At 37.7% G+C, this 17,013-nt stretch overlaps 1 protein-coding gene across 2 annotated transcripts in view; it reads right to left on the bottom strand.

Annotated features, from left to right (window-relative positions):
• The window catches only part of LOC140242579 (adenylate kinase 9-like), a 50,856-nt gene that overhangs the window by 20,157 nt on the left and 13,686 nt on the right, over positions 1–17,013 (bottom strand). For both annotated transcript variants that reach the window (XM_072322323.1, XM_072322324.1), the window contains exons 11-18: positions 16,304–16,372; positions 15,677–15,843; positions 11,159–11,301; positions 10,047–10,277; positions 8,914–8,955; positions 5,444–5,514; positions 4,275–4,412; positions 2,009–2,083 (exon numbers count right to left, since the gene is read on the bottom strand). In XM_072322323.1, the coding sequence (XP_072178424.1) occupies positions 2,009–2,083; positions 4,275–4,412; positions 5,444–5,514; positions 8,914–8,955; positions 10,047–10,277; positions 11,159–11,301; positions 15,677–15,843; positions 16,304–16,372 (936 nt within the window). The remainder of the gene's footprint in view (positions 1–2,008; positions 2,084–4,274; positions 4,413–5,443; positions 5,515–8,913; positions 8,956–10,046; positions 10,278–11,158; positions 11,302–15,676; positions 15,844–16,303; positions 16,373–17,013) is intronic.

Genomic DNA, 17,013 nt, shown 5'->3' with positions numbered 1-17,013 from the left:
GAAGGTGGATATACAACATGACAGTATTACAGAAAATGTTCTCTTATTTCACAGTACAGCACCACATCTTATTAAGTGGTAGTCTGCACCATACCCATGAACTGAAAGGGATGGTCTAGTTTTGATTGAGATGCGGATTCAGGTTGTAACTTCTGCGGGATGATTAGATCTGTATGCTTTTTAATATTTTATATAATGTAAGGGTAGATATATATGTATATATATGTACATATATATATATATATATACATTTTTTTTTTTTTTTTTTTTTAGCTCAGCCAGGTAAGACGGATTTTGCATGTTTTTAATTCCACACAATCAGGACATTAATTTATGGAACATATAGCATGCAAAAATATTCACATGCTTTTATTTTCACGCTAGTTTCTGGTTGCACGAAATATGAGAAAATTTCCACTTTTAAGTAGTTTTCAAGTAGTTTCTAATTATCTCGCAAAGTATTATAATCTGAATTCCCATCTAAACCAAAAATATACCATCCCTTTAAGAATATCCTGGTCAAATGTACTGTAGTTGTAAAACTCTGTTTTGTTTTGTTCAGATTTTTCTTCCAGTATCAAATATATACAAGGCATTTGACACACAGCTGCAGTCTGTACTGAGCAACACAGCAAATGTGAGACAAACTAAATTATTCTACAATTATCATGTGATAAAATCTACTTCGTCACGAAATCTTAAGTTTTTTGCTTTATAATCAAACTTAAAAGAAATTCTTCTGTAAATTGTACTGCATGATTGACAGTTCAATACATGAACACTACACTCCTTTCAAAAAATACATTTTCCCCAAATGGCCAAACATGATTTCCCATTCTATAGCATAAAATTGTGAAAATATCCTTTTCAGATTAAAAAAAAAAAAAAAAAAATGTTGTTCCCTTAGCATTCAGGCAGAGTTACTGAAACTTGTGACACACTCTTCTACAGTATAATGTACAAGACAAAAAAGGTCTTAACCCTAACTAGGCCGGGGGGGGGGGGGGCTCCAAGCCCCCCCCCCCCCTCGACGTTTCGCGCGATGCATCGCTATTGCGAAAAGCCATCGCCGCGACGTTTCATGACTTTTTTCTTTCAAGTCTCCCGCATCTTTTGACACCAAATTTGCGATGCCCGGGTGCACGGTTCCGAAGTTGTGCATAAATATATATGTGCATGTCAGACCAAAAATTGCTCAAAAACGTGAATTCGTGTACAATTTCAATGCAAACTGTGTTTACAGGCAAATTTCATAAAAGCATGATTATTTTGGGGTTTTATTGAGTAAAATCAATAAATAACATATTTTCTTGTTCGGAACAATGTCGCGGACAAATTTCATCGAAAAAACAATGAAAAACATAAAGTCGAAAAACACAGAAATACATAAGAAATTTAAAAAACAATAAAATACTCAAGAAATTTTTTCTGATTGCACAATTTTTTTCTCTTACATTTGCTAAGGACACTAAAAAGAAGATTTACACAAAAAATGTGCCTGTTTTGAGCTTTATTTAGTGATTTATACCAAATTGTCTGATTTCATGCATTATTATGCATAAATTAGCATAATTTAGCACAAATGATCATTTAAAAAAAAATTAACTTCATGGTACTTTAGATTACATCATAGGCAATGTGTGTGCCAATTTTTGTCGTGATCGCGCGGTCGACGGCTGAGATCTGGAGGGGGGGCCTGGGAGGCCCCCCCCCCCCAGACGTATCCTCTACCTAAATAGCCCGGCCTAGTTAGGGTTAAAATGGTGCATTCTGCATGCAGTCTTTAGCACTCTAAACTGAGCAAATCTGCTTTCTGAAGTACAGTTTGTATAAGAAAATGCTGGGTGGTTTTCCTCGTCAAAGGTCATTCATCTCAAAATGTCACAAAATTGTTCAACACTACAGCACATTTTACCAGGTATATCAATCATGATACTAAACTACTGCTATGTAGCTAGCCTCACACACAATTATCTCATCTAGACCACTCCTGTTAGTAGCGCTCTACCTTTGGGTTTTTGTTGCCCATCTGATACGCCTGCAGAAGCTTCATCCTCCACCCCTTCACCAGTAATGGGAGCGGCTTGGGTTAGAGTCATGAATATTCAGTAAGTTAGTTAATCATGATAAAGGACCAATAGTGCATAAGCTGGATTCTTATGACTTTCCCTTTCTAAAACAACCCCAGTCACCAAGGCTGCTAATGACAAAATAATCTTTGACACAACATTTAGATGACACTCATGCATCATGATACCACAGACCATGTAATTAAAACCAAAACACCATTACTTCCATAAAATGTAACAATGGGTAGTCCTCTGTTAGTTGCATTATGATCACTTTTAACATATGTCACAACACTTTGGGACTTCAAAACAATGTGACCAAATCTGTACAGAAATAGATGTGGACATGACTGAAGCATAGCATGCATGTGCTAATCTGTAGATAAAGGACGGCAGAGAGCTGTTTTCTGTTGGTTCACTGAAGTTAATGGTTTGATCTCAGTCTGGTACTTCTATCTCCACACCAAACATCTTGTGACTTTGAGAGATAGTGCTATTTGAAGAACTGGTTGTTTGTATATATTGTAATGAGTTAGTTTTAAAACTGCTCTCCCTATCATTACAGAAGGCATGAACATGAAAAAAAAAAAAAAAATGTCACATGATGTATGCAAAATGTATTTGGGACTCATTCCCTAGCACTGAAAAAAACATTTGATACAGACTAAAATATTAAAGCATTTTAGTGGCGATCTACTTGACAAATAATGGAAAGTATTTCACATCAATGTACACACCATAGCTGTCTGTATCATTACTTCAACGATTTGAGCATGGATTTGAACAGTTTTCAATATATTTGGAATTAACATTAATCCTGTGCTGAAATCACTTGTTCACAGTGGTCAATGTAATTCTGTGAAAAAGCAACATACAATTGCAATCTTATAGAGTAATTAGGGCTGCAATTTTATCTCAAATGGTCAGTTTTTTTCCAGTGCTGCTTAGAATATTATAACACATTTTTTATTGTTAAAGAATGAAGAATGCAAGATGTAAACAAATAAAAGATTTTCCCATATATCTTTTTAAAGAAAACTATGAGCCATGTAAACACATTTCATTGATTCATAATACAGTAATGCATTTTTCCTACATGTCTTCAATTCTTTAAGACCCTGCAATTTATGATCTCATGAATTTGTGCATATTTTACAAACAGAATCGAGACACTGCTTTATGTATGTTTCTGTACTTTTGTAAACTCTAGTACACAAATCAAAGCAATTTATCTTTGATCTACTATTTCACTTATCACGAAAATGAAATGCGATTATCACCTAACACGCGTGTGACTGAATATAAAACAGACTAGATGGAAATATTAACACAAGAAAGACACACAAACACACACATACAAAAAAAACAAAAAAAATGTTAACCCTTTATTACATTTTTCAAGAGCTGAAGACTTTCTCAAGATCTGTATACAAAAGATTGCCTTTGTCAATCCTAATTCAATTTGTTACTTGCACAGATATCTGAATCCATTCACCTTCATCCATTGACAAGACTCGGTGTGCCTAATGCTATGTTTACACCATGTTCCTAGCAGCCCCTTTGCTCAAATGTAGTGCTCCATGAGTAGGTGGGATGTTCTCCATTTTATTTTTTCCCTCTGTATCCTAGTCTTGTTTGTTCCGGTCCTCGCTCCAGTGAACAAGTTAAGACACCATTCTCACAGTGTCTGGTAAGGCTAGACTACACATATTTCCCTCCGCATCCCACCATGGACCACCTCCAAGTTTCGTTGCAGCCTATTATGTGCCGTCATGTTTTATTGCATTCACCCCATTCTACTACGTCCTTCTAGGTTTCTCATCAGAGCTGTGACTGCCATGGACAATTTTTGACAGTTTAAAAATCTGACACTGCATGGACGCAATCACGGCCTGACACACTTGCCAATCCTATTCCCGAATATTGTCTCACATCCATCTTATTTTGTCCACGGTGGCCTGACACATGATTGCTGTGGTTGCTGGGACATGGTGTAAACGCAGCATAATCACAGGTTGTTAGTAAAAAAAGAAGAAAAAAAAAAAAACAGAATAAGCATTACATTAGCAGCCTCTGCTCATGCGTAACATTCATGGAATACTGCCAGCAAACATGAAAAGACCAGACTTCCCCAAAGTGAAGACAGGAAGTGACACTGCAAACACAGCAACCATGATGGAATGAAGATTAAATCCATGGCTGTACCTTCAGCTTCTTCCTCTCCTCCCCCTCCTCTTCCTTCCCCTTCACCTTCCCCAGCCTCTGGCTCTCCCTCTGGCTCCACTTCCTGCTCCCCTGCTCCTTCTCCTTCCCCTCCTTTCTCCTCTTCAGGCTTCGCTCCAGCTGCTTACAGTGGACAAGGAGGTGTGTGTGTGTGTTTGGGGGGGGGGGGGATGGTGGAGTAATTGTACATTTAAAGCAAGGGTTGGGCATACACACATGCACCTTCGGACTTTACTGACAACAGTTGAATGCAGGCAACCATGATGGTCATTTGAAATAATAATACTAAATATGAATGAAGTGTGTAATATATTTCCACCAGACATGTGGTTTACAAGTAATATATGCATACATACAACTGCAGAATACAAGGGCTATATCTATATTTCAAGCAAAGCTTCATACACACAGAGCTACATTGCACTGGACAGCTACAAGAAGCATTTTTACATACTATTTAGCACTACAATTTCAGTATTTAACTATCTCATATGGAATACACTCTGTGTGCATAACTAGATAATCACACAAAGTTCCAAATAACATAAAGCTGGAATTGATTAGAATACTCATCTTAGTGATGACAAAGATGCATGTATTATATTGCATAGTCTACATTGAAGTAGTATCTGATAGAATGTTATCTGCGAGTTATGCATGAATGCTTCTTGTCTTGTTGAAATGTTCTACAAGATAAGCATGTAAAAGTTATGATAAAAGTCAGAATTGAGGTTAAATATTGGCAATAAAATCAAGAACCTTGAATGTGTATGAATATCTCAAGGTCTATTGCTGACACTTCGTTCCATATGACAATGCTGTCATATGAAGTCTGGCGATAAACACATCTGGCTGGTACACTTCGGCCATCAAGATCTGTCACTCTCCTATGTGTCAGTCACTGCTGGAGAACTAAAGTTAGCGATGTTTATTCAGACTTGTTTGTCCTGTAGGTCATGTATTCATTTTTTCTGCTTGTCTCTCCATTGTTTGCCCATGATCATCTTTCTAGTTTTTGCTAAATTTCTAGTATTTGGTGACATATGGTAAGCTGGTCTAATTGGCCACATAATTGTTTTTCACTCGGTATTCTCCTGCTGTCTTATTACTCAAAACTAAGGTTTGCTGATGTTTGCATGTCAAACACTTACCATCCTCTTCTTCCCCAGCTGCTTCTGCTGCTGCCTTGGCCATCTCCTCTTGCTCTCTCTCTTCCTGAATCCTATAGGCAAGCACAAAATAAAATTATCAAATTTTCATCTTTCTAAAAATCTACACCATGAACAGGCTTTTTGATAGCAGTACAAATTATCATTTTATAACTTTCAATTTCACACAGAAGGAAAAATATATACAGGGTGTGCGACCCAAAATTAAGTTGTCACTGATTTAAAAACCAAACATGATGCCAAATATTGCATTATGTAATCGCCGTATATAAGACTTGTTGTACAACTTTGAAAGGTATAATTACATCCTTCAAGATACCATCCCTTTTAAACCATGAAGACACACATGCTCACAAAAATCCACACAGGCATACACAAACACACAAAAAAAGTATGAACCAACAAGGATCTCATGCAGAAGGTAAATGCCCCAAGTACACACAATACCATGTTCATGCCAATTTGTAGCAAATCAACCAAAATGGGATGTCAGTGTAATCCATTTACTCTGTACCCTCGGCTCAATAACAATAGTCAATATGATTAGTGAACAAATGGCTGCTATCTTATACAGTTATGAACAATGCAATTTCATCTCAATTCTCCTGGTTAACCCATTGAGATGGACTGATTTTGCTCCAACACGCATTTCCCATAGACACTTGCCCGGGTTTGCTCGGGACTCGTCTTCAACGGGTTAAGGAATGGAAGCATACACGACAGAAACAAATGAAAGACATTAGGCAACAATGCCTGAATTTTTTTGCTTTTTGGTGTATTCACGGAATCATCCAATAGAAGCTTTCATTGTACCTTTGAGTATTGAACCAGTAGTAAACAAGGAAAAGTAGAAATTACGCGGTGCGTAATATATGTCCCCGCCGGAAGTAGCATTTAGTAGCAAAATGTACAATATAGGTAAAAAGATGAAGGTCAAAGGTCAAAGAAGTCAAAGGTCAAAATTCTATGTAGAAGTTTTGAAGCCCTCACCTAGTGCCATCACATAAAGCAAACGGAATCGAAATCGGGTTAGAAATGGCGAAGGAGTAGCATTTTGTAGCCAATGTACAATATAGGTAAAAAAATCAAGGTCAAAGGTCAAAGAAGTCAAAGGTCAAAATTCTGTGTAGAAGTTTTGAAGCCCTCACATAGTGCCATCACTCAAAGCAAACGGAATTGAAATCGGGTTACAAATGGCAAAGGAGTATCATTTTGTAGCAAAATGTACAATATAGGTCAAAAATCAAGGTCAAAGGTCAAAGAAGTCAAAGGTCAAAATTCTGTGTAGAAGTTTTGAAGCCCTCACCTAGTGCCATCACATAAAGCAAACGGAATCGAAATCGGGTTAGAAATGGCGAAGGAGTAGCATTTTGTAGGCAATGTACAATATAGGTCAAAAATCAAGGTCAAAGGTCAAAGAAGTCAAAGGTCAAAATTCTGTGTAGAAGTTTTGAAGCCCTCACCTAGTGCCATCACTTAAAGCAAACGGAATTGAAATCGGGTTACAAATGGCGAAGGAGTAGTATTTTGTAGCAAAATGTACAATATAGGTCAAAAATCAAGGTCAAAGGTCAAAGAAGTCAAAGGTCAAAATTCTGTGTAGAAGTTTTGAAGCCCTCACCTAGTGCCATCATATAAAGCAAACGGAATCAAAATCGGGTTAGAAATGGCGAAGGAGTAGCATTTTGAAGCAAAATGTACAATATAGGTCAAAGGTCAAGGTCAAAGGTCACAATTGAAATTCTGTATAGAAGTTTCAAAGCTCCCATGTAGTGCTATCATATAAAGCAAACAGAATCAAAATCGGGTTAGAAATGGCGAAGGAGTAGCATTTTGAACATTTTGATCACACACGGACGCACACACGGACGGACACACGGACGCACGGACGCACGGACGCACGGACGCACGGACGGACACACACACGTACGGAGCCCGTTTCATAGTCCCCTGGCCGAACTTGTTCGGCGGGGACAATTAGTAGAAATGAATACAAATGACAAGATCATACTCTACAGTGGAAATCTTACATACATACTCTAGCAGAAATGAACAAATGGTAATGTGAACTGTGATATGGGCAAACAAACTTCTGGTGTGCAAACTATGCTACCTATCTACAGTGTATGTAGGAAATGCTTCTATACAAAAAGAGGACAGGTGTCACTGCTACATGAAATGTACACATTTCATACACTAATTGAGACCTACCCAACTACAATAGCTTCTAAAGATATCATGCTACTTATGAGAATACAGCTAATAGTATACAGTACTGTATATGAATACATGATAGGTGATTCTAAATTCAGTACTACTGCTGGTGTTGCTATGATCTCCCTAAAAACTGTTCTAAATCAAACTCTATCACTACTGGCCAGTTCAACTGAAGTGTTACTAATGCTTTATATGGTTCATCAATGCCCAGTGTTTTGTTACCATCACTCCAAGTATGCAGAATCCCATAAACCAGATTGCCAAACAAGATGATTACATATTATTTGTGTCAAATCAAATATTACAACCCTCAATGCTACAGTTAGAATAATGGTAGATAAAAAATAACTGAATGCCATAAATTTATGAACCTCTCAAAAATGTATTTCTTATTTGGCTCTCAGGCAGGCATTCATGTGGCCATGTTTTGAGAGCTCTTTATCATTCTTAAAGGTGAATATCACACTAATATACTGGTATTCAAAAAGAAAAAATTACATACTTGTGTGAGAGGGGACTGAACCAATATTGCTTACCATTGAATTTTAGTGGAATTCATGTTTTCTGCTCACTATTATTGTTGTCACTATTTTTATCATTCTCTGTTGATGAAATCAGACACCCATAGTCCTGAATGGTGACTCCCAATTTGATTCAAGCAGAATTTGAATGTCTTTACTCTATATAGCATGGTAACACCATGACCAAGTCAGACATGACGAAGTTGATAATCTTAGGGGCTGTTTTAGCAACAGATAGCAGAATTGCACTGTGATCAACTACACAAATTATGGAGCTTGGTCAAGCACATGACATTCATCAACAGAATTGTAATTATCTACTCCAAGTACGTCACAATTCTGTGGTCAAGTTGGTAACATCAACTGATTTCCAGATCAGGACTACTGCTGGTGCTGGTGTAATAATAGCACAAACACCAGTGCAAGCACACTAGAAATCACTCATTGTATCCTGAATAATAGCAGACCACCCTCACTCCACACAAGGCAAGTGAGTCTGAATAATACAATTTCATAATACAAAGTGCACCAAGTCTTCGGAAGTTACCATGACTTGAAGACAGAACAAAACATTTGTGAAAGCTATATAAATGAACAAAAAAACTGAAATAAATGAAAAATACTCCAACAGTGCAATGAGAGTAATGAATGGAAGGCAAACATGGTAGAAATTGTGCATGCATGTAAGCAGTTTATGGTAGAGAGATTGTTTACCTGTTTAAGCCAGTGCTACCTGTGGGGTCTCTGGAGGTATTACTTTATGAAGATAGCAAGAGAACATTGGAGATTGATTTGGAAAGTAAATGGGGTAAGAAAGCATAGAACATATTACTTGTGTGTAGATATGAAAGTATTATTGTTAGGCCAAGGCAGAAAGCACAGTGGATAGATTAGCAAGTAGAAAGCAAATATTAAGCAGCAGTAGTTGCAGGTAATGACTGTCAAATACAACACTTGAGAAGCCAAGTATTGTCACAATCTTTTACAGACCTGGGTTTCCTCTCCTCTCAAGGTTAGCTGTGGCAATAGTTCACAGTGATTGCAAGTACCACTGCCACACCCACAATGCTTTAAAGCAAATGGGTGCCTGTTGTGGTACTAGTAGTTATAATCACAGTAAGTTATTATGGAAGGTAAATGTATTTGTTTCATCAATCTTTGCAGTGGGGTCCTGATTATGAATTCCATGTGAGTACCACATACTTGTAAAAGAGGACAATCAATTCATATGAGATCAGTGTTAGTGTCTCTCCCATGCACCTGATGAAGTGTAGAGAGAAGCTATGGATTGGTGCTTCTGCCACCATGGTCAATACAGGGAGGAAGGTCAGTGATGAAGAGTTGTTCATATTTGCTACCAGTCTACTGGTTGTCTTCTTTTTTTTTTTTATTCTATGGCAGGCACTAACTTACAGCAGCAAATTGCTAATGAAGCAAAGCCATTTTTCCCTACTTATTAAACAAAAAACAAAAAAAAAAAACTTAATAATGATGAGAAAGTAAAGAATTAGATGTTTTTGCTTTGTTTTTACAAGGCAGTAGCCAATACATAAGCAACAGCAGCTGATGAATTTTAGGTTAATTTCATATGGACAAACAGTATCTAACAGACTGTAGTCTGTTAGATACACAACACAGTCATCAAATCAAACACTTTGTTCATCAGAATCATATCTGCCACATGTACAATGTATTAGCATTAGAAGTCAAAAGTAGTTGCAGCATAATTTCCTGTTAAAAGAACAAAATACATTATCATAAACTTTTCCTCATCATCCTGTTATGTTTCCAATTTTGAAGTTAATGCCAGGGAACTAGTCTTGCTTCAAACCACTCTGTATCTTTACCTGGCTTCCTCCAGAACTCGTGCCTTCTCATTTTCTTCAGCCTCCTTCCTTTCCCTGGCCTTGGTGTCGATCTCTTCCTTGTTCAGCTTGTACCAGCGCTTCATGAGGAAGAGGCCATTATCACTGGCATCCTTCAGACAGATGACCTCATCTGGGGACAGACCTCGGTCCAGTAGGACTGTCCAGTGGTCTCGAGACTGGGGAAAGTTGTCAATGATCCAGCCACCAGCACTAGATAGGAAGTAATTGATAATCGATTACAGCAATCTAATTAAATATTTCTTGTTGAAAAGATAACATAAATGTATAGATTCTCTAAACTGTGAAAAGCTATAAAGGCTTTAATGAAAATGCAATGGAAACATTTCTCTAGTTACCATTTTATGTTAAATTATATCATTACAGTGATTGTGATCTCTTGAGTAAGATACTAGTATGCTTGAAGAACAGTGACTGCTATCTTATGGCTTTTGGCATATTGTCGCTGGGGCGACAAGACCTCGTATCTACAAAATGTCAAATGTTCAGGAGAGCCAAAAGACTTGGCGGCCAAAGCACTATACAGAATGGGACAGCCATTCCTTTGACGTGCCATGGTGGCTTCATTTCTGGGGTAAGACATCTAGGCTTTGGACAGGACATCACTTAACCGATTATTTGACCATAAATGCAAAAAAGTCATTTTCACCAAAATTGCAGATACAAGGTCTTGTCAGCCCAGCGACGATATGTTTTTGAATATGATCATGACATGTTGACAGGAATGACCTCTTCAATAATTTCCAGGGAAAGAGGTAATGTGCAATGATGTTTATCAAGCTACTTAAACATATAGACCAATGGTAATCAGACCTTTGTCAGTAGAATACATGACTACATTCTAGAAAGCAGCCAAGTACTTTTAGCATATATCATCAGCAGGCAATATAAAAAAAAAAATCATAGTTCTCTCATACAAGCTGTAAATTTGTTGCTTGCAGCACAGCACAACTGGCCGCTGATAGAGTGCTTGCTTCCTTTCACACTTCACCTATTAAGTGAAAGATGTATTGCTACATTCATTGCCAGTTGATGATATGCTATCAGATGCTAATCTTGAGAGGCATTCTCACCTGGGTCCAGTTGGGTCCTTCTTCCTCAGTTCCCTATGGACCTCCAGCACTGCCTCCTCCACACAGTCCACATACTGGTCTGAGCCAACAGGGTAAGACAGCTTCTCAGCCTCCTTCAGCGCTGCCTCAACCATCTCTTTCACCTGATACAACACACAATAGGATAAGAATCAACAGTCGGATCTAATCCAGTTTACTTTCAACCATCTACTTACTGTACAGTTTCATCACACACTATGTGGACTTCAGACATAGAGGATGTTATGACCATCGTCATTTCTTTCAATATTCAGTGGCAGCCTCTATAAGAACAAAAGCAAATTTGAATTCTTATAAACCACATATATAGTATGGTTTAAATGTAACAACTACACAAAAAACATTGGATACCTGTATTGAGCTTTTCTTGCTAGATCTAGGTTATTTTAGTTAGATTATCTAAGAGCTACTACATCAACTGACATCAATTCTTCACCATTTGTTAGATATTTTCTGAAAATATTAAGTGAAGAGTTTGTTCGCAAAAACCGATAAGTCCATTTTTGAAGATTTTGAAGTACGTTCTCTGTCATAAAGTACAAAATAATACCTTTTAAATGATATATTGGTCACTACGTATAAAGGTACATTTTTGAAGGTATGGTCAAAAGAAGCAAAAATTTTCTTATCATTCTCTTTATTTTTCTTGACCTTTAATCGCATATACATGTGTATCTCCATTTGGCAAATATGGACTCATCGGTTTTTGCGAACAAACTCTTCAAGTACTACTACCAATTAATCATTTCCCAGTGAGGGTGTTACAAATTCTGACAACACAAACAAGCAGTATAGTCACTCTGATGTAAGTTACAGATTACCAGCTCAAATATCACATACATTAACGCTGTGGCAGAATTTCCAGTTAGATTAGATTTGTTATGAAACATTATCCATAATACGTAACTGTGAGATACTGACTATCACAACTCAAACAACAGCATTATGCATGATGCTCTTCTGGTCTGCAAGCTGATTATGAACAAATTCTTTGATCAACTACATCCATATAACACTCCTCAAGTACGTTTATGTCATGGTTTACTCCAGCACAATTACAAGCCATTACAAATACTATCACCTGTAAGCACACACAGTCATGCTAATGTTATATGTTAAAGTATTAAATACCTGGTAAGCAGGATGTTGCAGAAGATATTATTCATTTTTGCCTACTGGTAGACAACTTTAGTTGCACATAAAACACACTGCCACGTGTAGGCAAAGCAGTCATCACAGTGCATGAGTTTACAAACACATCTCTGGCTTAGGTCTATCAACACTGAATGCATGTATGGATGTGTTTCAGATCCTGTCTGTAAAGCCTCTGTGTGTTGATACACTGTGTGACACCCACTACCTACACAGTGTGACTGGCTGACCGTATGGTTACTTGATGAAGAAGATAAATATGACTATCACACCACCACAATGTATGTCACTGATGAACTCATGCATCTTGTGCTCAGTCATGTGGCTGTGATATCAACCATGCAAGTGAAGAGAATTCTTGATCGTGGTTGTGGAAACAGTTGCTGAACATCAGTCGCAGCCAAGTGTGGCTTTCAACATACAGTATCTTGTGAAATCTTCAACAGCACAGGCAAAACATGGCACAAGCATGTAAGTGTATAAAGTGTTTATAAAGTGGTATGTGACCTGAAATTCACACAAGATTTTTGCTATGCCAGTGATGAAATACAAGAGGCAAAACATACTCATTTAGCTTTACTTGCCAAAATAGCAATACTAGGATATTTGTGATGTGTAAACAAGGTTAATGATTTATTTCACTTTTGAAAACACCAGCCTTCATTAGCAATGTCAGGTAATGATTCTCACAAGTCTCTGAATAATTGAGCATTCATTCTTACTGTGAAAACTGTAACTGGGGGCTTTTGGTTAATGGTTAACTTTTGTTAAGTTCTTGAGCATTGGAGATGAACTAATTCAGGAACTGCTTTTTATTAAAATTTTACATGCAAGATGATTGGATGTTAGAATCTACTAATTCATTGCTTGGTAGAAAAAAACAACAACATTTTTCTCATTAATATACTTTACTCTACGCAGCAATGTTTGCTTGTAATAGCATGAAGTGTACATGCACTTGTTGACAGCAATTTCAATCATCACTACATTGTAACTCATCATTCCAAATACTGATCTTTCTAGCCGAGTTTGAAAATAAACTACAGTCCACTATTAAATCATGATTGTAAGCACACATTTATATGAAAGCACAAAATTACAGCAGTTGTTAATGCATATATAACATGATGGAATAAAGAAGTGAATGTCCCTTCACAGATTAACACTGCAGACTGAAGGGAGACAGTGTGCCATTTCTCATCACGCTGCACTCAGTCACATGCTGCTGGTGGCAGGGAGTGAACAGACTGCTATGGAACTCCAGGACTCATGCAGAAATCTGAGCAAAGCCTTTGTAGTTCTGAACACCAGAGGTTACTCAGATTCATTACAAACACTGTTGCTACAGCCCTGTACTGCAAATGTGTAATTATATTTGTTCAAAGTTTTCAAACAAACAGGGATAAATTGAAACCATTAGCCAAGCAAGCCGAAGAAGTTGATCAACTTACGTCAGGATGAGTGCTATCAACATCCACTGACTCCACATCCTATGCAGAGTGTAAGGATTATGGGGGATTAAATGAGGGTGAAATGGAGTAACAAGGGGGGTGAGATGAGGTGAGGGTGGGATGTGACATGGGTGAGGATGGGTGTAAATGGTAATGACATGAGGACAGATACCACTTTAATTCAGTGCACCACTGACAACAGGGTGGTCAGAAGAGACACAAGCAATGTACAATAACACATTTCAGTTGTACTCAGAGTCTTTCAGCAGCACTTGAGCAAACTGCTACACGCGGACATGCAAATAATTTGAAAATGCAGTCGTAATAATAGACTTGCTTTTCTATGACTTGTGTTCCAATACATTTGAACCTTTGCATAGATTGGTGAAATGTACATTGTGTCAATATACCCAAACCCTTAAAAGGATGTGGGATAAATGAAGGTAAAACATGTGAATCTACATTCCCAAACCATGTGATGAAATGATGTCTCCCATGAAAAAGAAAAGGGTCAGGTAATAATGACAAACACTTTTCTGTGACAATCCTGTCACAGACATAACATCTCTCAGTTCACAAGGTTTGCTTTCAACCCATTATGAGCCCAAAAAGTTTACCCTTGAACCCAGTTTACTAATACCAGAGAAATGGTGGAAAGCCAGAGTCCTTTTTGTGCACATGTGTTCTTACCGTTGAATGCTGCATCAATCATGCAAAGGTAAGGTGTTTGAATCTCCATTAAGGACACTGTAAAACTTTCCTCAAAACAGGTCAAAATTTAATATCAACATGAATAAACATATTCTGATTTCTACAGACAATGGAAATGGAATGAAATTTCCCACACTATTAAATTTACGTCATACATCATGGCAGTGCAAATGACTTGAAATGCTAAATATGGTAAGTAGATGGAATTTGATGTGGGTATGAGATGAATTGTAGATGTATTGTGAGTCAGGTGTAAATGTGTCAGTTCAGATTTTCCCAATGAATTTTTTCAGAATCACAGATAATAAGCTCTCTAAAATTAGTAGAACAATGATGATGATACTCTACAAACGAACAGTACATCAGTGACACAACTTTACAATATCTTACTACTCAATGGGACATGTTGCTTGCAAAGAATATCTAAGGTCAACAGACAGAAATATGCATGTACATGGTTTCTAACATATGAAACATTCTTTGAGTCTCTTTGCTCTGATCACCGTCTGTGCTTCGAATCTAAAACTCACACACTCAAATCTGGCATAAACATTTCACTTGCTAATTTTATTCAGGTAAAAAGCTATGCCCTGTGGTAGCCACCTTCCTGCCCTCTGCCTGCGGGGCATTTTATGAAGGAACTTGGATAAAATGTCTGACAAGTCAATTATATCCGACAAATTTTGAGAAATTCTTTAGTCCGATTGGCTGATTTCTCTGAACTTGTCGGATATAATTGACTTGTCAGACATTTTATCCGACAAGTTCCTTCATGAAATGCCCCCCCCCCCCCCGATCCTATTCCCAACATCCCATTAAAGCCCCAGTAGTGCAGGGAAACACAGGTGGTTCCATTGAATTCGCAGCCCACCAGGGGCATCTGAAAATCAATCATAGCTAATGTGTCAGCGATGAGCAATGAAGCATCAGCTGATCGGTAATGGTTTGCTGCAGTTGAGATTCTTTGCCTGTGTGTGTACTTACACAGAGATTAGAAGTAAAGCTGTACACAATTCATTACCAGGATTCTTGAGTATATCCGAATCGGGCCAGTCTTACGACTCCATGGTATCCCCATGCTATCAGGTCCTTAAACAAGCCACCTAGTACCCTGCGAATTTGGAGTCATCCGTATTAAGTTTCAAGCTAAAGATGTGACCCTCACCTCTGGGTGATTCTCATCAACATCATCAGACTCCTGTGAGATGGTGGGGGGAGCCCCACCTCCACTGGTGGTGGAGAGGTCTTCTGTGGGGTGATGGGAGGGAGGTGGGGCCTCAGTGGCACCACCTTCTGTCACCACTGTCGCTGTGTCCTGAGCCGTGGTTTCACCTGAAATGAGATGATACACTTATTACACTGTTTACATATTGCTGGCATTTCAATCACACTGAATTAAACTTACATCAGAGGTGAACAGCGCATTCAGTAGAAGCTTTCTACATGGTACTTAGAATACAATTACTCAATGTAGTAAATAAGGACAAGTCACATGGTATGCAAATCACAAAATGTTACCCTTGATTCTAATAAACAATTAAAAGACATATTCATATGAAAGTGACTGAAAGGGCCTGTGGAAGATTAATTAATTTACATGATAGAGAGCACTATAATTTGACTTGACCTTGCCCAAACTGAATACCCTTCTGCACTCTCAGCCCCATCTAACTGGCATTCAAGCTAGAAATTTGTACAGGATAAAACATAAGGTCTAAAAAAAGTGGAGATTTGCAGCAAGTTGACTGTTAATAGTTTTCTTCACTGAGTTATCTAAAATCTCTGACCATACCATCATCCTTCTCCTCTGCCACTGTCTCCTCTTCCTCTGCCTCATTAGTCTTTTCCCTGGGAGTTTTCTCTATAAATCAAAACATTTCATACATACAATCAGTCATAGGCTCCAACAAGGCAAAGACACTAATGAAAAGGTGATGTATTATGCCCTGTGTCAATCTCTAACAGCTGTTTCATCAAATTGTCTGAATCTTGATTCCGCGACACAGTGTCTTATATTAGAGTTTACACTTTTACCTCTTTTGGATAAAGCTTATTGAAGAGATCTTTATAGTATTGGAAGCAAACATTAGGCATTTACTGACTAGTGCAACTCATTTGCATGACAACAGGGATATCAGTTATCACAAAGTCATTTAAAATGCATTCTGTTATGCCTGCAAAAATTGCCCACAATTCTGATCTTGGGCTGAATTGATGACACATCAAAATATCTTACAAACAATCATTCATGATAGTGAATGGAGAAAGAAAGGTTACAGAAACAAATAAGCTACATTACAGTTAATATCAAGACATAGTCTGCAAAGCACAGCAATCTCTTTGGTTATTTCAAGACTTTTTGAAAATTTCAGTTAGATTGCTCTAAATCTCTCTCACTGTAACAATAATGAATTGAACATTTCAACTGACATTCATTGCATTTCAGTGATGATTTCATGATAATGTAATCTGCAATATCAATGTGAGTGGGGGGAAAAAATG

The sequence above is a fragment of the Diadema setosum genome, chromosome 19 (assembly GCF_964275005.1).
Source record: "Diadema setosum chromosome 19, eeDiaSeto1, whole genome shotgun sequence".
NCBI lineage: Eukaryota > Metazoa > Echinodermata > Echinoidea > Diadematoida > Diadematidae > Diadema > Diadema setosum.
The sequence above is the reverse complement of the archived record's forward strand: the minus strand, read 5'-3'. Positions and strand labels throughout refer to the sequence as shown.